The sequence below is a fragment of the Cotesia typhae genome, unplaced genomic scaffold, assembly GCF_013202065.1.
Source record: "Cotesia typhae breed Kobodo isofemale line unplaced genomic scaffold, CoteBio_Ctyphae contig_5, whole genome shotgun sequence".
In the NCBI taxonomy this organism is placed as follows: domain Eukaryota; kingdom Metazoa; phylum Arthropoda; class Insecta; order Hymenoptera; family Braconidae; genus Cotesia; species Cotesia typhae.
In genome coordinates, this window is record NW_027423757.1 from 8,422,859 (window position 1) to 8,449,904 (window position 27,046).

At 29.9% G+C, this 27,046-nt stretch overlaps 9 protein-coding genes across 15 annotated transcripts; 5 read left to right on the forward strand and 4 right to left on the reverse strand.

The window, feature by feature from the left end:
• The first annotated feature begins 321 nt into the window (after positions 1 to 321).
• On the forward strand, positions 322 to 1,604 carry Aurb (aurora kinase B). The gene is made up of 4 exons (XM_074247437.1): positions 322 to 437; positions 711 to 1,037; positions 1,115 to 1,273; positions 1,361 to 1,604. The coding sequence occupies exons 1-4, from the start codon at positions 322 to 324 to the stop codon at positions 1,602 to 1,604; spliced, it is 846 nt and encodes a 281-aa protein (XP_074103538.1).
• Positions 1,605 to 1,607: 3 nt separating this feature from the next.
• LOC141530750 (poly(ADP-ribose) glycohydrolase) lies at positions 1,608 to 5,431 on the reverse strand. Of its 2 annotated transcripts, none has more exons than XM_074248047.1 (11): positions 5,106 to 5,431; positions 4,887 to 5,032; positions 4,560 to 4,676; positions 4,306 to 4,467; positions 3,993 to 4,243; positions 3,821 to 3,918; positions 3,575 to 3,737; positions 3,181 to 3,499; positions 2,742 to 2,976; positions 1,871 to 2,673; positions 1,608 to 1,735 (listed from the first exon to the last, which is right to left on the reverse strand). In XM_074248047.1, exons 1-11 carry the CDS (start codon positions 5,212 to 5,214, stop codon positions 1,676 to 1,678), a joined length of 2,463 nt encoding a protein of 820 aa, XP_074104148.1. In that variant the 5' UTR covers positions 5,215 to 5,431; the 3' UTR covers positions 1,608 to 1,675. The 2 variants fall into 2 exon arrangements, with proteins under 2 accessions (XP_074104148.1, XP_074104149.1); XM_074248048.1 differs by having other exon boundaries at positions 3,575 to 3,734; positions 5,106 to 5,429.
• A 146-nt stretch (positions 5,432 to 5,577) lies between these two features.
• On the forward strand, positions 5,578 to 7,756 carry Idi (Isopentenyl-diphosphate delta isomerase). Of its 3 annotated transcripts, none has more exons than XM_074248086.1 (4): positions 5,578 to 5,999; positions 6,077 to 6,266; positions 6,463 to 6,915; positions 6,990 to 7,756. In XM_074248086.1, exons 3-4 carry the CDS (start codon positions 6,640 to 6,642, stop codon positions 7,449 to 7,451), a joined length of 738 nt encoding a protein of 245 aa, XP_074104187.1. In that variant the 5' UTR covers positions 5,578 to 5,999; positions 6,077 to 6,266; positions 6,463 to 6,639; the 3' UTR covers positions 7,452 to 7,756. The 3 variants fall into 3 exon arrangements, with proteins under 3 accessions (XP_074104187.1, XP_074104188.1, XP_074104186.1); XM_074248087.1 differs by having other exon boundaries at positions 5,578 to 5,995; positions 6,077 to 6,380; XM_074248085.1 differs by having other exon boundaries at positions 5,578 to 5,995.
• Positions 7,757 to 8,071: 315 nt separating this feature from the next.
• On the forward strand, positions 8,072 to 12,774 carry Stt3b (catalytic subunit 3B of the oligosaccharyltransferase complex). Of its 2 annotated transcripts, none has more exons than XM_074248050.1 (6): positions 8,072 to 8,506; positions 8,641 to 9,339; positions 9,584 to 10,438; positions 10,525 to 10,986; positions 11,122 to 11,212; positions 11,388 to 12,774. In XM_074248050.1, exons 1-6 carry the CDS (start codon positions 8,259 to 8,261, stop codon positions 11,412 to 11,414), a joined length of 2,382 nt encoding a protein of 793 aa, XP_074104151.1. In that variant the 5' UTR covers positions 8,072 to 8,258; the 3' UTR covers positions 11,415 to 12,774. The 2 variants fall into 2 exon arrangements, with proteins under 2 accessions (XP_074104151.1, XP_074104150.1); XM_074248049.1 differs by having other exon boundaries at positions 11,423 to 12,774.
• Positions 12,775 to 13,289: 515 nt separating this feature from the next.
• On the forward strand, positions 13,290 to 18,671 carry L(3)l1231 (zf-C3Hc3H domain-containing lethal (3) L1231). Of its 2 annotated transcripts, none has more exons than XM_074248069.1 (3): positions 13,290 to 14,823; positions 15,205 to 16,667; positions 16,749 to 18,671. In XM_074248069.1, exons 1-3 carry the CDS (start codon positions 14,807 to 14,809, stop codon positions 17,033 to 17,035), a joined length of 1,767 nt encoding a protein of 588 aa, XP_074104170.1. In that variant the 5' UTR covers positions 13,290 to 14,806; the 3' UTR covers positions 17,036 to 18,671. The 2 variants fall into 2 exon arrangements, with proteins under 2 accessions (XP_074104170.1, XP_074104171.1); XM_074248070.1 differs by having other exon boundaries at positions 15,214 to 16,667.
• Positions 18,440 to 20,733, reverse strand: LOC141530764 (protein phosphatase 1 regulatory subunit 36). The gene is made up of 6 exons (XM_074248074.1): positions 20,648 to 20,733; positions 20,455 to 20,587; positions 19,886 to 20,381; positions 19,477 to 19,683; positions 19,183 to 19,412; positions 18,440 to 19,108 (listed from the first exon to the last, which is right to left on the reverse strand). Exons 1-6 carry the CDS (start codon positions 20,716 to 20,718, stop codon positions 18,899 to 18,901), a joined length of 1,347 nt encoding a protein of 448 aa, XP_074104175.1. The 5' UTR covers positions 20,719 to 20,733; the 3' UTR covers positions 18,440 to 18,898.
• A 153-nt stretch (positions 20,734 to 20,886) lies between these two features.
• On the reverse strand, positions 20,887 to 21,967 carry Mrpl9 (mitochondrial ribosomal protein L9). The gene is made up of 2 exons (XM_074248083.1): positions 21,764 to 21,967; positions 20,887 to 21,685 (listed from the first exon to the last, which is right to left on the reverse strand). Exons 1-2 carry the CDS (start codon positions 21,851 to 21,853, stop codon positions 20,945 to 20,947), a joined length of 831 nt encoding a protein of 276 aa, XP_074104184.1. The 5' UTR covers positions 21,854 to 21,967; the 3' UTR covers positions 20,887 to 20,944.
• A 193-nt stretch (positions 21,968 to 22,160) lies between these two features.
• LOC141530754 (E3 SUMO-protein ligase ZBED1) lies at positions 22,161 to 25,519 on the forward strand. 2 transcript variants are annotated; one of them, XM_074248052.1, is made up of 5 exons: positions 22,161 to 22,432; positions 22,605 to 23,914; positions 24,000 to 24,433; positions 24,513 to 24,655; positions 24,740 to 25,519. In XM_074248052.1, exons 2-5 carry the CDS (start codon positions 22,640 to 22,642, stop codon positions 25,072 to 25,074), a joined length of 2,187 nt encoding a protein of 728 aa, XP_074104153.1. In that variant the 5' UTR covers positions 22,161 to 22,432; positions 22,605 to 22,639; the 3' UTR covers positions 25,075 to 25,519. The 2 variants fall into 2 exon arrangements, with proteins under 2 accessions (XP_074104153.1, XP_074104155.1); XM_074248054.1 differs by lacking the exon at positions 22,161 to 22,432 and adding an exon at positions 22,457 to 22,503.
• On the reverse strand, positions 25,106 to 26,928 carry LOC141530776 (transmembrane protein 138). Its single transcript, XM_074248093.1, has 4 exons — positions 26,550 to 26,928; positions 26,184 to 26,256; positions 25,947 to 26,121; positions 25,106 to 25,849 (listed from the first exon to the last, which is right to left on the reverse strand). The coding sequence occupies exons 1-4, from the start codon at positions 26,681 to 26,683 to the stop codon at positions 25,743 to 25,745; spliced, it is 489 nt and encodes a 162-aa protein (XP_074104194.1). The 5' UTR covers positions 26,684 to 26,928; the 3' UTR covers positions 25,106 to 25,742.
• Between the last annotated feature and the right edge of the window lie 118 nt (positions 26,929 to 27,046).

Below are 27,046 nucleotides of genomic sequence, written 5' to 3' on the forward strand. Positions count from 1 at the left end.
AATTTTTTAAAAACATTTTATTAAATTTGAATTAAAAAAAATTATTTTTACTACTGATTTGTCTTTAATTATTTTTTATAAAATATCAAAACAAAATAATATAGACGTCATACTGATAACTTTTTAAGTCTAACCACAACTGGCGACACAGTCGTATATGAAAAACTAACCTTAAACTTGTAAATAAATTTAAAACATTTTAACGTTTATTTTTCGAGCGGGCTCAAGCCGGGAAAGAGGCGTCAGTTGATTTTGGTGAAGTTAATTTGTTTTTTAAGTAAACGTATTGCAAAAAATAGTTAATTAAATAATTTAAGTAACATGGCTAAAATAAACAATGTTATGGTTATGCCGAAAAATGTTCCTACTGATTTTCAAAGTGGTGTTCAAGAGGCAACAAATATTATGGAGGAGCATGTTGAAAGTCATCCTAATGGGTACTAACTTGTTTTTTTAATTAATTATTAGTCATAGGTCATAACACCGAAGTTGACAGATATTAAAATTTTTTTTTTAGTTTTATAGCAATTGAATTATTAAAAAAAAATTTAATTGAAAAGTTTCACATGTGAAAATTAATAAAAATTCCAAGTGAAAATTTTTAGAAGCATTTTTTATTGTAATTAATTTGTTAAAAAAACTGACAGCTGACCGCTAACTTCAGTATTATCATGGGTCATATTTTGTTAATGTGTATTTTCATTTTTAAGGTACAAATGGTCTCTCAAAGACTTTGATATTGGAGTTCCCTTGGGTCGTGGCAAATTCGGAAGGGTTTATTTAGCACGAGAAAAGAGGACCAAGTATATCGTTGCCTTGAAAACATTATATAAAATTGAATTAATTCAAGGGCGCGTAGAAAAACAAGTATTGAGAGAAATTGAAATTCAGTCCCATCTCCGACACCCAAATATTCTACAATTGTTGACGTATTTTTCGGATGAAAAAAAAATATATTTAGTTCTTGAATATGCAGCTCGAGGTGAATTGTACAATTATATGAAAAAACAGCCAGGTAGAAGATTCAATGAGCCTCTGTATGTAACAATTTTATTTTAATTACCCTGAGCGTAGTTTGAATAAAAAAATTTTTTATGATTATTTTTTATTATAGGTCAGCTAAATTTATTTACCAAGTTGCTGACGCTCTGGAGTATTGTCACAAAAATAATGTAATTCACAGAGATCTGAAGCCTGAAAATTTACTGCTAGATTTCGATGGAAATGTTAAATTAGCCGACTTTGGATGGTCAGTACATGCACCAACATCAAAGTAAGTAGATCAGTTTAATTTAATTCATCTTATATAATTGTACTGGGTTTATTAATCTTAGAACATTTTTTTTTTTTTTTTTTTTAGACGTAACACTATGTGTGGAACATTAGATTACTTACCGCCAGAAATGATAAATGGACAATCATACAACATTTTTGTTGATAATTGGTGCCTTGGAATTTTGTGTTATGAATTTTTGGTTGGTGAACCACCATTTTTGAGCGATAATCAACACGAGACTTATAAAAAAATTCGTACGGCTGATATAATATATCCTCTTCATATTACACCAGAAGCCAGAGATCTTATATCTAAGGTAAACTATTAATCGTTATTTTTTAAATTAGTTTATTTATGACTGTTACAAATTTTTTTAAATTGTACAAATAATGTTTATTTTTACAGCTTGTCAAGAAACAAAGTTCTGAAAGAATACCATTGTCTGCTGTCAAGAAACATCTATGGGTGATTAAAAATAAAGATAAGGCGAAGTTAATTTAATTACTATAAAATATATGTAATTTCAACTATTTTTAATTTGTATTGTTAATTTAACGACCATATATTACAATGATTTTTTAATAATTAACTTACCTTTTGAAAAAAATCAAACATTGTTCTTTGTACACCCTTTCGATGATTAAATTCATTTTCAGATTTTTGTAGACTTGGAGATTTATTAACTTGAGGATTGTTAGTAGTGTTAGTTGACTCACTGCCAGTGTCTGTTTGTTTATTAACAAGTGACTCAGCAATTCGATCTGTTTTTTTATTTGTCGTATCATTCTTTAGTTTTTCAAAAGGTTCTGAAAGTTCATAATTGGAATCAGACGTCCAAATGTAATTCGTTAACCCATCTTCACTTTTAACTATAAATCCAGATCGTTTGTTAAATTCCTCAAAACTAAATCGCCTTTTTCTTGCAGATTCAATTCGGGATCTATCATCTTGAGTCTCTCTTTCAGCAGAATAACTCCATATTGATTTTCTATTATTACCAGTTTCTTTTTTCAATTTATTCTCCAAGTGTTCAGAAGTTTTTTCTTCGGAGATATATGTAGCAATTAATTCACTGTCATATTTAGTATTCTGTTTCTCATGAGAATCATCATCCTGACCTTGTTCTAATATATCTCGTACATCTTCTTCTTTCGTCAATTCATGTGATTTATTTTTTTGACTGCTTACATTTTTTTTATTCATTATTGTGGGCTTTGTATCATATTTCTTGGGCATTACTCTCTTTGAATTTGTTTGTGGTTTATTCGACGTTGGCGATCGCGCATAAAAGTATTTCAAAAGGGGTTTTACTTGAACACGCTTATACAAAAAATCATAAAGACTTTGATGTTTTTTAGCTTCACTTTCATACGATTGAAGTAAAGTAAATAGCTGACCTGAGAAAATATATATGTATAAATATATTTATAAAAAAAGTTATTAATTTTTACTGATGTCCACTCACCAACGTTGACTTGATGCTTTACAAGGTGCCAATACATCTCAGCGATATCATCCCGGAGTTTTTTATCACCAAAAGTAAAGTAAACAACTGGTCGTCGGTTAACTGCCGCAGCCATTAGTTGAATTAAACTTTTAAGATATGGATCACCTCGAAATGCTCCACATCCCCAATTGCCCGTTGCTATTCCAAGCGGTTGGGTATTAGACATTTCCTTCAGGATAAATCCAACAAATGCCTATGAAAAAAATCAAATTTAAAAATACTAGAAAATCGAACGCGCTTTGCGCGCTTCTGACAAAATGCTCATTATCGACAATTTAATTAATCAATATTTTTATAAATTTTACTCATTAATATTTAACCCTTATCAACTTTTTAATAAGAGATTACTTAATTTGATCAGGATATACAGGATATATATAGCTTTGTGCATAGTTACCTTATTCAATTCGCGAATAATATTCCTTCCTTGATATTGTCGATATGCATGAGTAAAAAATAAAGCGTCAATGGCAACAATAGAAGTTTTACGCCTTCCACTGCTATCACGAGGAGTATTGTCAACGTGATTATTCGCAAATTTAAAAGTATCGCTGTAACCTTTGTAATTACAGTATCTTTCAGCTCCAATGACAATTAATGCTTCTGTATCATCGAGTACTTCTGTTACTAACATCGTTACCAGAAGCTCAGGACAGATTACAAAACGAATTTCTTCTTGAACACAACCGCTATTTAATACTCCCCCACCGACGAATCTATAAAATTTGAATAGCATAGTAGAGTTATTAAATTCAAAAAAATTTAATTATATAAAAAAAATAACTATTTACTTGTTGGCAAAGTCGACTTGAAGAAGTCCAGCGCCTTGATCTTCAATGGTCCCTTCACTATTTATGTGCAATAGAGGCAATGGACACTTTACTCTATCCCATCTTGGGCAATCATTTCTTGAAATGGATTGTCGCTGAATAGTAATAGTTCCTTCTGGATCTACTTAAGGAAAAAATCATCAACATAATTCATAACAAAATTATATAGATACTTGAAATAATTGTTAAAAAATTTTTTTCACATACGAGAGGCTGTAACTCTTCGAAAATAGTGGATTATACACTTTAACTTTTCAATTTTCACTGATAATTTACGGGGATTTCTAGTGTGACCCGAAAATAATCTGAAAAAAAAATAATCAACTTGTAGTCATCCATCCGTAGATGCAAAAAAATACATGTTTATTTAATAGTATACCCGTTGAAATTGATGAAAGGATATGATGCATATTCTGAATTCGATGTAACAGCATTTCGATGTGGGAACGTACATAAAAAGGAATTAGCGAGTAATGAGGCAACTTGGAGCTGACTAAGACTGATTGACTGATTTGAATGTTTTTTTAATAAAGGTATTGGGCATGTTACAAGTGCTGGTAATTCAAGAGCCAGTCGTATTATTTTAGGAAGTAATTGTTCAAAAAAAATTCTAGTTTCTTCATCATCTATCTGAAAAATAAATGTTTGAATTATAATGAGTTCAATAGAAAAAATAATTATTCGATACATACTTCTTCAAAAAAAGAATGTAAAGCAGCGAAGTTCCATTGGGAAGCATATTTATTGTTATACGATAAAATGGCTGCTTCTAATTGCATAGAGGATTTAAAATTTTGTAGCAATGCTTGTTCAATCACTTCCCATTTAATTCGGACCTTGGGATCTTCAGTATTCTAGTTTCCGGAACAATTAAAATTGAAATGAATATATTATAAGTATTTAAGTCAATACATATTAAGATTTTAGAAAATGTTTGAGTGATTACATTTTGGGTAGTATAAAAATTTTTTGGTGAGTGTGGCATTCGCACATAATGCTCGGACCATTCATCAACGAACTGAGATGAAAACGGTTTTAGTAGTCTTCTGTGAGGAATTGATAACTAAAAAAATAATAAAAAAAATTTATCTCAAGTTTAACAACTAAAGGTCAGTTTTTCAATCCAGGATAAAATTTTATCCAATGATAAAATGTATCTATTTATTTTATAAATATAAATATACTGGCAATGATAATAACACTTTTATCCTGGATTGAAAAACTGGCCCCAACTAATAAAAAATACAAATGATATTGTATATTTAATATTTACTTTAAATAATACGGCGTGATTCTCAGATGAACGGATTGGTGGATGCTTATGAAAAAAAATATTCCGGCCTTCGAAAATTTTATTCATACTTGCTCCCTTCCATCCTAGACTATCATAAATTGATTCTGGCTTTTCAATAGACATTGCTAAAAAAATGATATGTCATGTGTTTTAAAATATATTATTAATAAATATATTAGTTGATAAAACTTCATTTACATTCGCTCATATTTTGTGGTTCTTCTTTTTTATCTTCGCAATCAGAGAATATATCAGGAGACATTTGTTTAGTCATGTCTTCATAACATGTTGATGTTGATTCAGCCATTGTCTTATATCAATTATTTATTTACTAAAAAATTAAAACTTAAGACACAATTTGCGATGATATTTAATATTTTATAGTAATTATAATAAATAAATTAAAGTAAAGTTTAAACATTTATAAATACTACAATAATTTATTTGTGGTCATGTTTCTAAATAATAAAAAATATATATTTGTGTTTATACAGTCTGTGAATTTTTTGGTTAGAATCTTAGGATTAAGAAGTTTATTCAAATTACATCTTTATTTAATTGTTTGCTGTTTACAACAGGACATCGAATGTGAACTTTTTGCTACTAGGCGGCGCTAGTGTTTGTGAGGTATTTTTAAATATGAGTGCTAAGAGAGAGCTCGTGAATTTATTATTGTTAGCATTATAAATTTTAATTAAAATAAGATAATTTATAGTTGAATAAAATATAATTTAAAAAACAAATAAAGTTGAAAATATTATAAATTAATTTAATCTCACTAGATTTTCACATAAGTACCTCCAGGTAATAAACTTATTACGTACTCTTCACTGTTTACTTGTGCTTTACCAAAGCACGGTGAACTACACAGTGCTTAGTGATTGATGAGTTATAAATAATTATAAAATAAATAATGTAAGAAATTATGATAATTTATTAGTTCTAAGTCAACAAATATTATTGTTATAATTTAGAAAAATATAATGCTTCATTCTGAAGAAATGATTTTTGAATAAAGAGAAAACAGAGAATACAATTTAATATTTGAATTAATTGAAAGTGTGTACATTTGATTGGATGTTTTGAAAGTAAGTAAGTGTTGGTATATAATAAATTATAGAATATAAAATAAAAATACAAGTGTTGAAATGAATCAATTTATTTTATAGGTTTATGTGAGTAGTGACACATAGGTTAGGAGCTCTGGGGATATTAATTTCATAACATTGAAATAAAAACCAACTAATCACAGCTGTTGCAGTTTGTTTAAAGATTGCAAATAGATACTTACATATATTAACAACTTTCACCTGACGAAAATTCTTTGCATTCTGACATAGATCTGGTGACCTTGAGACTGTAAGTATCCAATGTTTATGTGAGATATATCAGATTGTAACTTCATATTATTTAGTGACTTCATATTATTAAGTTGTGGTTTTATTCCTTATTATTGTTAAAACAACGTTTAATGTAAATATTTATAATTTTTATTGCGCGTAAATTTTTGTTATGTTGGAAGTTATTTGACGTGGCTGAATAATTATTGTTTCAGATTATGCATTCAAAAATGTTAGTATTAATATGGAGATTGAGGTGAACGCAAAGAATAGTATTGTAGTAAAAATAGTTTGCAGTTTTTTCTGTAACTGTCAAGTTTCAAGAGACTAACAAAGGTGTTGGAGGAGGATTGGAGTTTCTTTTGAACGTTGTATTGTAAAAAATTATAAAAATGCTTAAAATTGGAGCAAGAATAAAGAATGCAGTGAGAATGCTGACGTCGTCATCAGGTCGAAATGCCAGTCCAAAATTGGCACCACTACAAGAAGCTGCTTTAGAAGAGCGTTGTATTTTGGTAGACGAGTTTGATAAACCTATCGGTGGTGCGTCCAAAAGAAATTGTCATAAAGTAAATGCTGATGGAGATGTACTACTCCACAGAGCGTTTAGTGTATTTTTATTCAATAATTCTGGAGATTTATTGTTACAAAAACGATCTGCGAATAAGGTAAAAATATTAATATTAATTTTTAATTACTGCAAATTTATTCATTAAATAATTTATTATAAATTATTCTTCAGATAACATTTCCCAATTATTATACAAATACATGCTGCAGTCATCCACTGATGGAAATTCCTGGTGAAAATGAAGAGATTGATGCAATTGGAGTACGCAGAGCAGCTCGTCGTCGCTTGTTTTATGAACTAGGAATTCCTACAAGTGAAATAAACTTGAATGAATTTTACTATTTAACGAGAATTCATTACCATGCATTAGGCGATGGTACGTGGGGTGAACATGAGATTGACTATGTCTTGTTTTTACAAAAAAACAAAGTAACACTAGATCCAAATCCCGACGAGGTCAGCGAAATACGCTGGGTATCTAAATCAAATATCAATAATTTCCTCAACAATTGTCACGCACCTCTTACTCCTTGGTTTCAGTTAATTCTTACACATAGATTACCTTTGTGGTGGGACAATTTAAATAGTCTGCACAAGGTACAAGATCGTGATACTATTCAAAGATTCACTTAGACTTTTTTTATTAACTGTGTACATCTTATTTAACGATTGTAAAAACTAAAAGAATAAGTATTTTTTTATATATTTAAAAGTCCAAAAAAAAAAATAGGGCATTCTGTTGGAGTATGGTGATATTAATTAGTATTGAATATTAATTAATTAACAACTGGTAGTTTATAAATTTTTATTGTAAAAAAAAGGTCTTGATTGATTGAATGAGTTACGTTACATTTTATAACTCTTAAATGTAATAAAATGGTGAGGGATTTATTTTAGTAACAGTTAAAATAAATAATTTTGAGAAATTTTTAAGCTAATATTTATTTATAAATGTATTAATAAAATTTCTCAAGTCTTTATAATTCAATTGTTTTATTATGTCTCAAATAATATTTATTTATACATTAAATTATTTAATAGAATTATAAATAAATAATTGTAATGTTTTAATAAAATAATTAATCTCGGTGATGAAAAAATAAATTTAAAAATTGCCGCGTAAAATAAATATTCCTACAAAAAGTAACCAACCACAAAATCACTATAAAAAATGTAACTAAATTGCAGAGTATTTGGTTGGCTGGATTGAGCGATCTGCAGCCGGCTTTTGACGTGTCCTAGCCTAGCTGGTGCGGTAGACGGAGACTCGGTGGTGGGTGTTGTTTGAGGTTGTGATAAAGTTTGCTACGTGTCTCCTCTTTCGGTGTGATATGCAGTAAGCAGTGATGAATAGTTCTGAAACGTACAGCAAATGATAAATAATAAGGTTTATAATAAATTAACCTAATAATTTTGGCCGGTTTTACAAAAAGTAAAACAATGCAGTCCAACAAGCCAAGTAACACGGGTGCTAAGAAAGTCATGTTTCCTGATAAAAAGTCTTCACCACCATCATCGTCGTCATCATCTTCCTCAAAACAAATGAAATCTTCGACGATCACAAATGCTGCTGGTCTCAACTCATTAATCACCTTCACTATTTTATTATTGGCATGGATATCGGGATTCGCATCAAGGCTTTTTGCGATTATACGATTTGAATCTATCATTCATGAATTTGATCCATGGTAAAGACAAAAACTTCTCTATCTGCTAACATATTTATACGTATACATTATATAATACAGCATCATCAAAGCACATGTGCTGTAGTAAAATAATGTGAATTTTTTTTTTTTTTTATAAATTATTTTATTAACAGGTTCAACTACCGAGCGACAGCATACATGGTCCAGCATGGATTTTACAATTTTCTCAACTGGTTTGACGAGCGAGCCTGGTACCCACTTGGCCGAATCGTCGGTGGAACCGTTTATCCAGGACTTATGATAACATCTGGCTCTATACATTACATTCTTCATTCATTAAACATTCCAGTACACATTCGGGACATTTGTGTATTTTTGGCACCAGTTTTCAGCGGTCTTACCGCAATATCAACATACTTCTTAACTAAAGAATTATGGAGCGCAGGTGCAGGTTTATTTGCAGCGTGCTTTATCGCCATCGTACCCGGATATATATCGAGATCAGTAGCTGGTAGTTATGATAACGAGGGGATAGCCATATTTGCGCTACAATTTACTTACTACTTATGGGTTAAGTCTGTAAAAAAAGGATCTATATTTTGGGCTGCATTGACGGCATTGTCGTACTTCTACATGGTCTCCGCCTGGGGTGGCTATGTATTTATTATAAACTTAATACCGTTGCACGTATTCCTGCTTCTTTTGATGAATCGATTCAGCAATCGGTTGTTCGTGAGTTATACGACCTTCTATATATTGGGACTGCTGCTGAGTATGCAGATTCCGTTTGTAGGATTTCAACCAATAAGAACATCTGAACATATGGCAGCTGGTGGAGTTTTTGCATTACTCATTTTTGTAGGAACTTTGAGGTAATTAAAACCTTTCATTAATTTTATTTACCTAAATTAATATATAGTATTAAAATTTATTTATTAATTAACGTACGCCCATCGGCAATATACATCAATAGAAAGTATTTAAAATTAAATAACATTAATTAAAAAAAAGTTAATTAGAATTTAATTAATGAAAAAACGAGAGAAAAGTCTTTGTAATTTATACATAAATGAGTAATTGTTTTTTGATCTATATTTATTTATTTATTTGTCCTAGGTACCTACGAACAATACTCACAAAATCTGAGATGAAATATTTTGGAGGAATAGTCGTCATAATTGCGGGAGTTCTTCTTCTAGGACTCGTTCTTTTAACGTACCTGGGTTTCGTAGCGCCCTGGAGTGGAAGATTTTACAGTCTTTGGGATACTGGGTACGCCAAAATTCACATTCCCATCATTGCATCGGTCTCTGAGCATCAACCGACAACCTGGTTCAGTTTCTTCTTCGATCTTCATATTCTCGTATCGACTTTCCCAGTCGGTTTATGGTACTGTATCAAGCGAATTAACGATGAGCGCGTCTTCATAGTCCTTTACGCGTTGAGCGCTGTTTATTTCGCTGGTGTGATGGTTCGTCTGATGCTGACGTTGACTCCAGTAGTATGCATGTTGTCTGGTGTCGCATTCAGCGGACTTTTAGAAATGTACCTGAAAGATGAAGACCGTGAATCTGGTGACAGGGAAAATGTGGACAGTAGCGAGGCCGAAAGTGAAACTGATGGCGAACGTAGTCCAGGAAGAGGACTCTACGACAAAGCGGGAAAATTAAGGCGAATGAAACACGAAAAACCTAAAGGCAACGGAGATGGACTTGGCTCAAACCTTCGCAACGGAGTTGTAATTGGTGTTTTAATGCTGTTAATGATGTTTACGGTTCACTGCACTTGGGTCACTAGCAATGCATACTCTAGTCCATCTATTGTTCTTGCTTCCTACACTCATGACGGTGGCCGCAGTATACTTGATGACTTCCGTGAAGCTTATTATTGGCTTGCACAAAATACTCCAACTGACGCTAGAATAATGAGCTGGTGGGATTACGGATATCAAATAGCCGGAATGGCTAATAGGTAAATTAAAAGATTATTTTTGATTTATTTATTTTGTAATCAACAATAAAAATCAAATTTTTAAATAAAATTTTTATTGTTAACAGGACGACACTCGTAGACAATAATACTTGGAACAATTCTCATATTGCGTTGGTAGGAAAGGCTATGAGCTCAACAGAACCAAAGGCTTACGAAATAATGACGTCATTAGATGTCGATTATGTTCTAGTAATATTTGGAGGAATGATTGGTTATTCAGGCGATGATATAAACAAATTTTTATGGATGGTCCGTATTGCTGAAGGCGAGCATCCTCAAGATATTCGCGAGAGTGATTACTTTACTGAGCGTGGAGAGTTTCGAGTTGATGCCGAGGGTTCACCGACCCTTCTCAATTGTCTTATGTACAAATTGAGTTATTATCGTTTTGGCGAAGTAGTACTGGACTACCGCATGTCAGCTGGATTTGATCGTACGAGGCAAGCTGAAATAGGAAATAAAAATTTCAAGTTAACTTATCTCGATGAGGCCTACACTACTGAACATTGGCTCGTAAGAATTTACAGGTAATAATAATTGCTTATATTTCGTAAACAGAAGCTTGTTGGGTACGACATTGTTGTACTGTAAATGTCAATTAGATAACAAGTGTTGGTGTTAGTGTGAAGTCGTATTATACAGCATATTATTTATTTTTATAGGGTGAAGAAGCCTAATGAGTTCAATCGACCCAGGATTCCATTATCGGAACGTAAGATTGCACGATCAACGAGTTCCTACCACAATAAAAAGGTTTGTATTTGATTAAATTTATTTATTTGTTTGTTTAGAAGAAAAGAAACCAAAAAAAAAAAAATAATAACGAAAACAAACAAACAAAAATAATTATTGTTATTTTTTTGTTTTAACGTTATAATCGTATCGTTTCTAATCAAATATAAGTACAAAATATTATTTTCAAGCGTAGTTAAAATTTTGGGGGGGCCGGCATTGATGTTTCAGACGACACGTCGCAAGAAGGGAATAATCAAGAATAAACCGACAGTGGTGAAAGGACAAAAACCTCAAAGAAGAACGACCGTTTAAAATGTAAATAATTTCTGACAAGACTTGATCATTTTTCTCCTTTTTGGCACCTCGTTCACTCACCTCTGGCGTTTTTTGTCAATAAGTCAAGTCACCGTCCCTTTTTAATTAAATAAAATTATTAATTATTAATAATTAATAAAAATGGAAATTAACCTTTTTCAATTAAAAATTTAATAATTTTGAGTGTGCCTCGATGTACTATAGAATTATTGCGGAAAAAAAAAGTTTTTATTACAGTTGTTTATAATTTTTTATTTTTTAAATATAAACGGTATATTTCCGAAAAAAAAAAATGAAAATGAAAAAAAATTGATAAATAAATGAATAAAAAAAAATTAAACTTTAATATGTTCAATTACATTTAGACCACTGAAATAAAACATTTGTATTTCGTAAATACGTATCATCGATGCAATAATATGACGATGCAAACTGATCGTCAACTTTCAAAATTATAATTAATTTAATAAGCTTAATAATTATAATTATATTTATAAGGATATACTGATTATAATATACTGTGAGCAATATAATATGGAAATTATAAAAGTATATCCTTTATGTGAAAATAAAAATTATTAAATTATGAATACAAACTACAAGTGATAGATAACAATACTTAGTAAATACCTGGAGATTTTTTTAAACATTTAATATAATAATAATATTAATAATAAAAAATAATAACAATATTATTAAGGATAAATATATGTATATTTGACGATTATGTTTGTGAGTAAGCAGCATTTATTGAAGTGATTATTAAAAATACTATTGTATTTTCTGTCAGATATACAATAGATATTCAATGTTAAAATATAAATTTAACAAATTACCCAATATCTATTTTCAATACGAGCTTCTCGAAAAAAAAAATGTATTTCCATCATGATTAACGACTGAAATCTCACCAGATATATAAATAATAGTAATAATAATTATTATTATTATAATATTAATAATAATAATATAAATGATAATCATAAAAACATGTAATTGTCATTACATTAATTGTAAAAAAATTTTATAATAGTATTTCGGTAGTTTATTTTGTCATCTGGAATATCTGGTGTGTAAAAAAAAATAACTAAAACAAAAAAAGTAATTGATTACAATAATAAATAATTCAAAGAAAAAAATAAGAAATCGACAAGTTCGGGCGGTTCAATACTTGTAAATGCTCATAATATTGAGCCTGTAAGTGTCTTGTTTACACTGTTTGTTATTTAGAGTCTTGTTAAAAGATAAATATTCACAGTAACATTCTCATGACTCTTTAATTAATGATAATTTACCTTTCCTCTTCGTAACTGGTTAGTTGATAAAGCAAAGTGTAAAGTAACAATTAGATTTATTTTATAAATATCGGAAGAAAAAATATTTAATCTGTTTACATACAGTTATAAGTTCATTTAATCAATATCAAAAGCTGCTGAGATGATAATAAGAGGTCATTGATTTTTGTATTCATGTAATTTATAACTTTTCAGGTTATGTTTGCTTACTTGTCAAAATCAGCTGATTGATTATTGCCTTTCGTTGATATGTTTATATAAATTTATTTATTATCAAATTACATAAATATTTACAATTTTATTAATAACTTTTTAAAAATATCTGTTGAAATATATCCTCGACAATACTAGTTAGGTAAAAAAATTAAATTATTATTATTCTGTTGATTTATTTATTTATATAAATATCCAACAAAATATTGCAATTTTATTAATTATTTGTACTTAAAATATTAATCCAATTTTTATTTATTTACAGTAATTATACGTAATATTTTATTGGCCATCAAAAAATAATCAAATAAATAATTAATGAAATTAAAAAGATTTTTTTAAATTAAATTTAAAAGAGCGGGAAAATAGTTCATTCAATAATAAATAACACACAATAACAAGCTAACATCAATCAACAATAAAATAATTATTAGTGATGATAATAATAATTACACGTGATGCTGAAAATGATATACATTTTTTAACAAATATATGAATCATTCTTCATGATAAAAGTGGTACGTAAATTTTCTGACGAATCATAAATGCTTAGTGTACGTAATTCATAAAAAGATCTAAGTGGTTTAAATAATATATCAAGACCTGGAAATGTTAGTTAGATAATAGTGTATAGTTATTTGAAAAATAATCACATATAATATATAAATTGAAGCAAGATTGTTGAGCTCCAGGTATTTCGTGGGAGTTGATTCAAGCGTGGGAATCAAATACGTCAAAGGAAGTGTCTTGGGCAAGACGTGTTTTAACCTCATGTAATAATTAAATTTTTTTTTGACTGTTCATCCTCATAAAATTTTATAAATTAACTCAAATAATCGTGTGAGCAATAATATAAACACTCCAAGACTGCAAATAATAATAATAATAATTAATAATAATAATAACAACAATAATTATTTATTGCAATATTAATAATAATAATAATTTTTATGATTGTTTTTATTAATAATAATAACTGTAAATTAATGCCGTAACTTGCGTGATCATTCAATTTTTCTCGCCTCAAATGGTTCATCGGTTCGTGATATACAACTTTAATCCGATATATATGTACACGAATTACATATATGTGTAAATAGAAGACTGTAACATAACTATAGGTGTGTATGTATAGAAGCGCATGCATTGCAATTATATGAAGTTGTATTTGGCGTATATAGTATATATTGTTGTGTGTAGCAGCCGCCATCTTCTGCTATAAGCAACTGACATGTCTTTTTAATATTATTATCAATAATTTATTAACGGATTTAAATGTGATCCGATACAATAGTAGGACAATAATATTTATCAAAATTACAGTAACACATATTTATTATTTATTTGGACATTATTAACAATATTTAGTGGTACGTCAAAATAAAAATAAAAAACGAAGCTGAAAAAAAATAACAATTAACCCAACCTCTGTGCTTGGTGCTTTTAGGGTTCAGAAAAATAGATGATATGTAATTAAGTGATTTAAATAGTAAAATGCATTGATACTCTTATTGATTTATTTAAATTCCGTAAATATAACTCGTCGTTTAAAAGTGACATTATTTAGTTAAATATTTTGATATGAAACATGCTTGAATTGATACTATTTTAGAGGTTGGATGTCGATCAAACATAACCACAACGCTGATTTATATCTGGCTGGTGTTTGTCAACTTGGAGTGATAAATAAATAAACCAATGTTCACTACGTCACGTGTATCTGATTCAGATAAAATTATTTAATTAGTTTATTATGAAAATTTGATTTTGTGGTTATTTGGTTTTAATAATGAATGGATACACAAGGCAAGGATTACTATTTTCCTTGATTTAATAATATTCAGTCATGCTGATTGCCTTGATTGCCCAGATAGATTGTGTTTCATTATTTATTGAACTATTAATTAAGTAATTCAATCTATAAACGAGTATATCATATTGATTTATACGTTTTTTAATACTGATGAATAATTATTTAATAAAATAATTGTAAATGACTGTAAATAGAAATTTTAATACAAGTTATTAGGGTTCATATACAAAATTTGTTATAATTAAAATTATTATATAATTTTTTTTATAAATAATTAAGTAAAATAAGTAAATAATGGGAATCCTGGTAATAAGTATGACTGTAGTAGAATGGTGTTTTGTTAAAAGTTGATTTGTAAGACTTTGAGAATGCAGGTGGAACAGTTGGGAGTCAAACCTGTCATCGATGAAGATCCCGGCCGAGGAGACTTTTGAGATGGACAATAAATTGAAATTTTCGGATCGTCTGAAAGCTCTGTTGAAAACAGACCCACGTCAAGACATCGATCCTTATATATTCAGTGAACCAGAGCCATTTCACGGTGCGGGTAAACATAACAATGCCGAGTCCATCAAGAATTCTCGAATGAGTGGAGGTAAGAGTAACGGTTCTAAAGGAAAGTGTTCAAGAAAAAGAATCAAAGCTGAAAACAATGCTAGCTCTAGTGAAAACGTTGCATCTGTTTTGGATAATGCGAGATTAGTCGGAGATAATAGCAACTTGAGGAGTGTTGAACTTAGAATCGGTCATGGGTCACGAGTCAAGGAGGATCCTAGCAGAGAACCAGTGAGAAGATTGAGTAGAGATCACACTCTTCTCTACTACCCACGCGCTGGCGATGAAATTCCCGACAGCGATAGCAGTAGCGATGAACTAGGAGTTTATCAGCGCCACTGGTTTTCCGGTGATACAAGTAACGTTCCAAGAGCCACCAGATTGACTCTCCTGAGATCACAGTTACGTCGGCGTTTAATTCAACTTCACAAAGATGGCAAAGAGTCTGAAACGCTTCTTTATAAGAGAACTCGACGGCTACTGGAAGCAGCGTGTAGGAATTCACGGCAGTTGAAAGGACACTTGACATCTCCAAGTATCCACAAAAAAGACAATACAGATCATCTCCTCGTTGGTAGTCGCTGTCTAGCTGAAGGCTGTCAGTATATGTCGCTACCCAGCACACGTCATTGTTCTCGTCACATAATGCTTAATGGTGATCAACTGTTGTTTGAACATTGTACTGCCAAGTTTAGCGACAATACTCAGTGCTGTGTGCCTGTATTTGATGTAGCCCACGAGTTACCATTGTGCCCAGAGCACGCACGTAAACGTGATAACTATAATCGCAAAGCTCAGGAATCCAAACCAAAAAAATCACGTAAAAAACCAACATCACCAACTAGTAGCATTCCAAGATCCAAGAATACCAGTAGCAGTAGTAAATCACGTCCGAAAAAACGAAAACGACCACCTTCTGTAAAACCTATTGACATAAAGCCTAATGTAAATATACGACATTGTCAACAGCAAGAAGAGACTATTAATTTAGATAATCATCATTCGAGTCAAATAATCACTCCGACAATCATACCGGTTAATAATATCTGTAATAATAACAAGACATTGAATATTGTGGCGCAAAGTATGCCAACTAATCCAATAACTAATAACCTTAATCTTGGATCATTGGGACTTGGATCGCTGGGTCTTGGCCCCGGTTTAAATACAGGTTTGAGAGTTGAATTAGACCAAGAAGTATTTGCAGCTCTTGATCCAAATGAACATGACTTTAATAATGTTCTTAATACTCTACCTGTTGATCTTAATGAGCTTTTCTTAGGTAAGTATTTTATTTTACATAAATATATTTATTCATCATTATTTTCATGCTTATGTTATTGGAATTTTTTTTTTTTTATAGAAAGTCGCAATGGTGAATATGAACAGCCCTCAAAAGAGGAAGCCGAGGAGCTAGAACGGGCTTTGGAAGAAGTTGATAAAGATGTGCGAAGTCTTGAACAAATGGAGCAGACCCGTTCTTTGCTAGAGCGTAATTTGGAAAGAATGGAACAAACACACGGTCTCTTAGGACGTAATCTCGAACACTTAGAATCGAATCACGGTCTCCTAGAACGAAATTTAGAACCGACTCACGGCCTTTTAGAGCCAGCTCTTCTTGCCCAGTTGATGTCAGATATTGCATCGTAGCCTCCGTCCGCACAGAACTGAAGAAAATTTTCTATCAGTCAAAATTAGACAACTTTGCTAGTTGAACCAATTGGCTGAGTGTTTACCTCAATTTATTTTTGTTTAGAGTAAAAAAAAAAAAAAATGTTTATCGGTCGAAAAAAGTAATTGTAATAATATACTAATTTAAGATTTATTAGGTCAAATGAAACATAAAAAAAATACAAAATGATATTAAGTTAAAAGTTTCTATCAAACAAAAAAAAACATTAGTTTTTCGAGTTAATTGGTAAATGTAAACAAATTAAGTTTATTATTTTAAAGATATACTGGGTTAATATTTTTGCCGTGTAGTATGCGAGTTGCTTCGTATATTCAACGTAGATGTATAAAAACAGCACTTATTATTATTATTGATGATGATGATGATTATTATTATTATTTTCGCGATATTGTACATTGTTCTTTTAAATTTAAAATGAAAAAGCAAAATAAAAAATGCACTGTGATTACTTTTATAACTACGACAAAAGTCTATTAAGGTTTCGAAGAAAAGTCATTGGATGTTTTTTTTTTTCCAATAATGTATAATATAAATAATTAATAACAGTAATAGTCATTGAACCATTTAGTTGATTGAATTAACTGATGATAGTAGTTAAGATCGTTGAGATTTTGTATTGAATAATGAGTACATAGGAACTTCGTCAATTAATTTATAATTTAATGATAAGTTAAAAAAAGAAAAGAAAAAAGGTAAAAAAAAAAATAATTGATTTGTAAATGTTAAATTAGAAAAATTTTGGTATTTCAGTGGAAATTTTGTCGTCTGTACGTTTGAATGTCGCTTTGTAAATATTGCTGGTCGATAAAAAAAAAAAAGAAAACAAAAAAAAATACAAAACAAAATTTTACTGATTTAATACATATAAATTATAGTTACGTAACGATGATAATATAATGAATGGGTAACAACTTTTTATTGTCGTTCATGGTAGAATTTTTTCGCGTTTGATTGTTCATAAAAAAATTATATTTAAATAATATATCTGCAAAAAAAAATATATTAATAAATACGAACAAACTGTTACTAATAATAAAGAAAGAGCATTGAAAATATTGAAATAATCGTAAAAACATCACCTGCGTAGTTTACACCTGAGTAGACATCGGGTATATTTTACACGAACAATAATAAGTTTATAGACAAAAGTTGACTGATTGTATTCTTTAAACATAATAACAAAGCAAAAAAAAAAATATTTCATTCATAATAAGTGAAATTATTTAAGTGAATTTTTATTAAGAAATAAGTGCAAAACAAACAAATAATCTGCTAGTACAACTGTTTAATCGTGCTAGTTAATGATTTAAATTGTAGATTCAAAAAGCTAACAGCAAATTTGGTGATTTAAAATTAAGATGTTTAATAAAAACCAAAAAAGAAAAAAAAACAACAAACACAAATAAGTTCAATAAACAGTAAACTCGCCTAGGAGTTTTGCGAAGTTCTAAATAATTAGTAATTTGGGCGTTTAGCATTGCTGTTTTGTAAATGTCCAATTTGTGTAAGCTCTTGTAAAATATTGTCATTATTATTATAATTATCAATCTATTATTATTATTATTATTATTATTATTATTATTATTATTATTATTATTATTTGATTAATTAATTAATTAATTAGGCAGTAATAATTATACTAAGCATATTTTTTACATTGCCTTCTAGTGCTCTCTTTGTATTTATCTCACCTAATAGCCAGTTCATGTATAAGATCTCCTCATGTAAATTATATAATGTTTTTTTTTTTTTTTAGCTACTTCATAATGTTAATATATCCCACACATTTTGTAAGAAAAAATAATAACGATGATAAGCGTTTAATCAGTAGTAGTAATAATAGAGATTGCGTCTGAGTATGACGAGTAAGACTGACGATTCAATTCCCGTTTTATCCATTTTTTCCTCGCTTCCTCTCGATATTTATCATACTTTCCTTTCACCTCTTGTACTTTTGATAAGTTGTAAACATCTGAAAGTTCTAAGTCGTCTCCATTGTCTGGAAGTTCCAATGGTTCTTGCTCCAGACTCTTGAAATTATACCAATTAAATTATTTAAGCAATGAGATTCATAAATAAGTATTCAGAATATTTTTATTATTACTAGACTCTTTCTTCGTTTATCAGACAATGAGCTTCTGCGTCGTTCCCATAAATCCTCTCTATCTAATTCATTTTCACCATCTATTGGAACCAAAGTAATGTCATAGTTAGAGCGCTGATGTCCTAAAATTCCAACTTTAATTCTTAATTTCTGTAAATTTTCTTCATCAGCAAGGAGTGCATTTTTTAAATAGTTTATTCTTGGATCTTTTGATTCTGAATTAATCAGTCCTATAATTAACAAAGGATAATTAGTAGTAGCCATATTTATCCAATAATAATTTTTTATTATTACCCAAAGAAACTAGTCTATAGTCATTGAATTCATTAAGTAATTGATAAGACAATGGTGAATTGATTAATAATTTTCTACGTGGTAACATTTTAGATCCATGGAGAATAAATTTTTCTTCTTCATCCATCCCTTTATTGGTTTCATATCCAGTTTTACGATCAGCTATACTGTAAGCATCAGTTCTCAGCAATCTGTGGAGTTCAACTTCTAAAAACAAAATTTAATATTGAATCAATTATCCATAAATATTTTTAGAACTAGACAATTATTGATTCTCTCCAAAAATATTTTGTCTAATAATTTAATACTCGTAAAGTTTTAACTTTTGCCGGATATTATTAGATAGAATATTTTAAAATAGGATCAAGAATCTGGAATATAAATAGCGATATTGATTTAAGTATATTACCAATCAAATTGTAATATTTTCTCTGCAACGCAATCCAAACTACACGATGAGCAACCTGGATAAACGCTTCAAAAATTCTCAGATCTTTTTCTCCATGAGACTCAATGGACGAACCAGCCAGCATATGGTGATACTTGGCACTTTCTTCACACCCAACCAACAGTTCGCAGTACTCCTGAGCTACAATACTTCTTAGAGCACTCATTTCCTCAGCTTTTTTCAGTCTGCTACTTTTGGCTAGTTGATTGCGTGCTTTTTTAATCACTGCAGTTCGCTTTTTTATTATTTTCTCTTCCCATATTTGAGTGTACGATTGGAAGTAAATTATAAGTGCTCGCAGTAGACGATCGACGATACGAAGGTGAAAAAAATTTATAAACTGAAGACTCACTGGAGTTGTCAATAAGTACAAAACAAGATTTTTTATGTCTTGGAGAATTATAACATCTGATTCATTAGGACTTACTTTACGAAGATAATGCCTGCGGTATCTTAACTTGAAATTAAATTTTAATAATTAGTATTTCATATAAATGTCTTAAAATATGTAAAATTCAGTAATTTTATACTTTTTGATTAGAATTCAAAATATCTGAGAAACTCAAAATTAAATACGCATGGGGACAATAAATTTTTGATTTATCTATTATTTTCTTTCTCTGTCTTCGGTATTTTATTTTTTGATCCTCCTGCTCATGAGCTCTGAAATATCACAAATAATTAATGAAAAAAAACTTATAAAAAAATATAAAATGAATTTACCCAAACATTGCCAATTCTTTGTGAAAATCATCCCACACAAAATGTACATCCTCTTCAAAGTTTTCTTGCATTTAAAAAAAAATAAAATTAAAATTAAAATTTGTTTACACATATATAGTTGTTCCAAATGAAGTTGCAGCTACCTATTGATTGTACCAATACATACCAACCGATTTACTGACACATTCAAGTCTTATTTTGAAATATATAACAATAATAATTTAAAGAACAAAACAATATTGAAAATTTTGAGAAATTTTACAAATAAGTTTTATTTTAACAAAAGTATAAATACATTTATTTTCTCTTATGAGTACTAAGGGTACTAGAATCCTGTTGTAATTTTTGCTTTAGTTGAGAATGAATGGGTATTGTGTCCAAAACAGCTTTAAATTCGGGGTAAATTGGCTCAGATCTTTTGAAAAGAGCATCAGGATCTGGCATCAATTTATTTGGATCATTACTGCGGTATCTAATTCTACATCTAACGTTAACCTTTTCCCTTTGATTAATCATGACAGTTACATAAAATTCTTTATTTTCCATCTCAAGATCCGGACCGTTTATCGGTCGTTCGGGCAACGTGATACTGTCTCGGCTCATATGAATTGTATTCTCACGAAAAGCAGACCATACGTGTTCAGTAGCCAATGTCCAAGGATTATCAGCTGACATGTTAACTTGGAGTAAAAATTCACCGAGAAGTCTCATAGTTTGTGGTACAAACGGCGAAGAGTACGTTTGCTGAAGACTACCAATGTCTTCTTGAAACTTTTTAATGTTTTCCGGCGTAGCGTATGTTGCCAGGCCGGGAAGTAGTAAGTGCTTGTACGCATAATACGGAGGCAAGGACAGCTTATCTCCACGGACACCAAGCCCTTCAACAAAAGTTTTCAGAATAACATCAATGGGTTCTCTCTTTCGAGCATTTCGGTTTTCAACTAGTTGATAGATGAAGTATCGATTTTTCCACTCTTTAATTCTAGCCCCTTTTTTAAGATGAGGAAGCTGATACTGTCGTTTCAGTACAAATGTGTTCTATAATTCAAAAATCAGTAATTTTATTAACAAAAGTCAATGTAAACACATTTATGTGCATAAAATAAAAATAATTACCCTGGTTTGTTGGATTACGACTCCTGGCGTTTTGTTCAAAAGAGGACTGATTGATTTTTTTAAATTATTAAGAACACTTGCAAAATTCATTTTTTTTACTTATTTATTTATTTTTTATAAGCTATTTATTTCAACTTGAGAGTAGATATAATTTCTTTAATTATAACCTCTTTCACTGTCATGCATCGCGCATGCGCATCAGTTTTCTGAGTGAATTTTGAATTTTACCGCGCACAAAGATTCAAGGGAGTTTAACTTTTTAGTGACAAAAATATAGTTACTAAAAACAAATCATTCCTATTAGTTGAAAATATGAATTACTTAAAGAAGAGTAAATATATGTAGTTAGTATAGTTTATATATGTGTGTAATTATACCACGGAGAATCAGATCGATTATTCTCACTTCTCGAGGAAGGAGAAAGTCGATAACCAACTGGCTAATGCTACGACACAACGCTATATACACTCTAAAGTTATAATAAACGAGAAATTCAAGTTCGATATATCTCTGAATAATAAAGTTCGATCACGGTCGATTATCCGATATCGGCTGCAAATAGCGGCAAATTTGTTTGTTTGTGTTTTTTATTTTTTTTTGTTTTTCAACTATTAAGTATTATTGGTTTTAAATATTTACACAATATACAGGAAAACAAGTATTCTCAAAGTAAGTATTCTACGTTTAATTTGCGTCACCTCCATTTTGTTGACATATTATTTGCTTCCTCTGTTTTAAAAGTAGAATAATTATAAATATAAACATAAACATACATATATGGAATAAGTAAACAAATAAAATATTTAGTCAATGAATATTTATATGTTTTTATATTTTTCAGGCAATAAAAATAAAATTAAATAATTTGGCGTGAATATGGCCGGTGTTAAGCCAATAATATCATATGAGGTGATAGCAACTGACAACGAACAAGAGGAAAATAATGAAGTACAGTTGGCTTACAGCATGGAAGAAAAACATACTTACACTTATAAAAAACTCGTCGTACCAATGTCGATGAGAAGTCAGTATTGGAGATATTTTGGTTTTCCAGCAACTAAAGAAGGTGAGATATTGACTAAAATAAAAATAGTCTGTATATTATGTCGTACGCAAATTGCTTACAACCGTAACACCAGCAACCTGCGTATGCATTTGCAAAATAAACATTCATCGGAGCTGATGGAATTGGAGGCTAATAGGCCTCCCAAACAGCAGTACGTTCAGCAGAACATGAAAGAGAGAAGAGCGCAGAAAAAATTGTTAAAGTCGACGACGTATATTCATACAACTAACATTGATGGTACTGTACAGATTGATGGTAATTTGCAGTATGTTACCGACCCGAATGTTAGTTTTGCTAGTTTAGAAGATGACCTCAGTCTTGAAACACCGCTCAGGATAGCAATGAAAAATGCGTCTACTAGTAAAGATCAACAGCAACAGCAGCAGTTGTCTTATGTTATTTCAGATGACGGCGACATACAGCACGCGGAAAGCAGGGATATTAATAATTTAATGACCGAGGTAGCTGTGATGGACATGCAATTACCGAATTTTGTAGAGGGACCTGGATTTTCAAGGTTTATGACTATGCTTGGTTCTACGTATGACATTCCTAGTAAAAGCAAACTTGAGACGGAATTAATACCCAACATGTATAATAAATATAAAAATTATTTAGTCAATGTTTTAAATAAAGTTTCGACAGACATAGGATTGACTATAGAAGAATGGAAGTCAAGCAATGATGAGTATTTTATAACTATCTCAATGTTTTATCAGAATTCAGAAGAAGCTGCGATGGAAACAAAAGTACTAACGACAGTACATGCCCCCAGAGAATGGGGGACTGGTCAGTGGGACAATTTTATTGAATTATTTTTATACGAGTGGAATTTAACGCAAGAAAAAATAACTGCTGTTGTTGTTGCGACGACACTTCAAGATTTACTCAATGCTTTAACCAGTCGAGGGTTTATTTTGATACCCTGTTTACTGTATACGTTACAAGAGTGTGCTCAAGAATGCTTTGAACACCCTAGAGTCAAAGAGATCTTGGTGGCTTGTCGAATAATCGTAGGAGTTATGACTGCAAAAACTGGTGGTGGTGAAAAAGAGAGTTTGGAAGAACAAGAAACGTATTATGAGGTAAATTTATAATCATGAGCTCATTAAAATTAATTTTTATTTGTTAAATTTATAAAAATTATAACGGTGATATATTTTTTTATAGCAAGTTGAGGAAAATACATTGACGATGGATTACCCAGGAATTTGGACGTCAACACACAATATGCTGCAGCAAATAATAGCGAAGAAAAACTACATTGAGACATTGCTGGTGTCTAAAAGTGAATCGGAAGGCGGTGAACTTGATTGGACGGGCATAAAGTTTGCTCCTGAAGATTGGAGTACAATGGAAGATCTTGTAATGGCTCTTGAGCCATTAAAAGTTATAATACTGACACTAGTTGAAGAAAGAATTCCTATGATTTCACTTTTGAAACCTATTTTATGGCAACTTGAGTCGGTTCATTTGGGTACAAAGCCATCAGACAGTAGTCTAGTAAGAGGTTTTAAATATCAAATTAGTCAAAAGCTCAATGATCGCTATGAAAGCGGTGAAATAATAAATATGTTGCAAATCGCCACTACTTTGGATCCAAGGTAAGTAAAAAAGATAGATTAATAATTTTTATTTCACATGAGGAATAAATAAATCAGTAATTAAAACACTTATTTTTAGATTTAAACAGCTACCGTATGCTAGTGAAGAAGAAAAAGCTGAATCAATGAAAGAAATTAAAGAAACGATAAAAAAATATATTCATGTCGATGAGAGAAAATCAGCGAGTAAAGAACCGGCTAATAAAAAGAGTAGATTATCTGGTAATACTCAATTAAATTTAATTAGTTTGTCATATTATTTATATAATTTATTCCATTTATTGTATTTCAATTAAATAATTTCAGGCATGGAGAATCTTTTCAAGGATTTTAATTCAAAGAAAACGCGAACGACGATTTCGGATAAAGCAGAATTGGAGATGGTACAGTATCAAGGTGAATCCGGCGAACCATTGGGATCATGTCCAATTGGGTGGTGGACAAAGTTATCAGCCAAGTGTCCATACCTTTATAAACTCGCAACACATTATAATTGTGTACCAGTTTGTTGTGCCCCGTCAACACGCATTCATCCAGACGCACAAATTATTTATAATTTAAAACGCGCGGCTATACCAACTCATCTTGTTGATAAGATGATTTTTCTTAATTGCAATCACACCGTTAGCCCAAGTGTTTGATTTATTTTATATCCTCAAATGTATTCTTGAGAAATTTTTTTCTAAGTTGATTGAGTATCTTATTCAATAATTGATTTATAATTGTTACTTATTTTTTTTTTCTATTTGAAAATGCTTATTTGTAAATACTGGTAAGTTCATAGATTAATCATGAATCGATACATTTTTTTGCTTGCACACTAGATCTATTTAAATTTAAAGTCTACGTTTTCAATGATCGCCTTTATCTAATTTTATGATAAGATTAAATTATTAATACAACATTGTACAAATATAAACTATAGTATTTAACACTTTAAATACTTGCTGTAATTTAACTTATGTCAAAATTACGACACATTCATTCAATACCATTATAATACAATATATTTAAGATATTTTTTAATAACTAGATTTAGTAAACCAGTGTTTTGAAGAATATAAAATAATTTTCAAGTTAAAAATATATTGGCTGTACTGAAAATTATTTTGTTTTTTGACCCTACTTTAAGAAATAAAAGAATTAAAAATTAAGATAATTTACTTACTTGTATAGAAAATGTGAGACAGAATTAATCATTTGATTAAACAGAAGTCAAAAGTATAAAGTAATTTTTTATGACATACGTTAATTTATAAAAAATTTAATCTAATATTTAATCTTTGGTTTTTTTTTTGTACGTAATTTTTCAAGTGAGATTTAGTTGTTTTTCCATCCAAGATGAGCCTTCGTAAAATCTTGGATCACCAATTCTAAGAGACGCTCTTTTGTAAAAGTAATAGTACATTACTGCAACTGTTATAGAATAATTTTTAGTGAATTTATTCCAAGTGATTTTTGAGTGAAAAGGTGGGTAATTATGTAAAATTAACGTGATAGTTATTTAAATTACCTGTTCTGTGTATTGAATAAAGGCAATGAAAACCTCTGGTCCAATAATGAGTTAGAGGGTAGTTCCAATGAATGGTCATATGCCATATGTGGAGAATAATACTCAATATTATGTAAAGAACACATAGTACTAAAGTTGTGCGAAATCTGACGTACAACAGTTGAATAAGTCCTGTCTAAAAAAAATTAATATTGATTGAGCTCCTTAAGAGTAAAGTGAAATTGAATATTATTTTACCTGGAAAATATACGTAGCGAAAAAATTGACCAACAACAATGTTAAAGCAACAATCAAACAAAAATCCTGAATTCTGAAAATGAATAAAGGTAAATGATTTAATTATCATTTATAAACGTTAGTTAAAAATTTTTTTTCATTATTTTATATCATTAAATTTAGCTGTCATTTCACAATTTTTTTTAACAAATAAATTATAGCAAAAAAAAATTATTAAAAAAATAAACTTGTAGAAATTTTAATAAATTAAAAATACAATTTTTAAAAGAAAATTTTTTTTGTTAAAGAAAATTAAAAAATTGTCAAATGACAGCTAACTTTGATGTCATCATTATTTTATAAAAATATTTTAAAAGAATTACTTACATGTAGAGAGATAAAAGTTCTACTGGATAAGATCGAGTAAAACTGGAAAATGAGTTAACACAAACATCGAATAGCAACAACAAATTTTGAATGATAACTATTGCGGAGTACTGTTTAGAAGTTGAAATATTCATTTACTAAGTCAATGGTGTCAATGACATTGATTTTCAGGTTTGTTATGATTTTCGGCATCCATCTGCTAGTACACAACAAATGACACTGACATTTCGGTTTGTTATGATTTTTTTTTATACATAGCAAACTTCATAACTGAAGATGGCGTATATATAGTAGTTATTCATTTATTCTTGCACTTGACACATAATAAAAACAATTATATGAATTTCGAATGATTGCAATGGAACTTTTTGAAATAAAAATTTACTAATTGTAATTTTTAATTATACTAAATATGCAAAAAGTGTAAAACAAAAAAAAATTATTGATTTCTGTTGGATCATTTTTTGTTAACTATAACTTTCAATTTTTTTAACAAA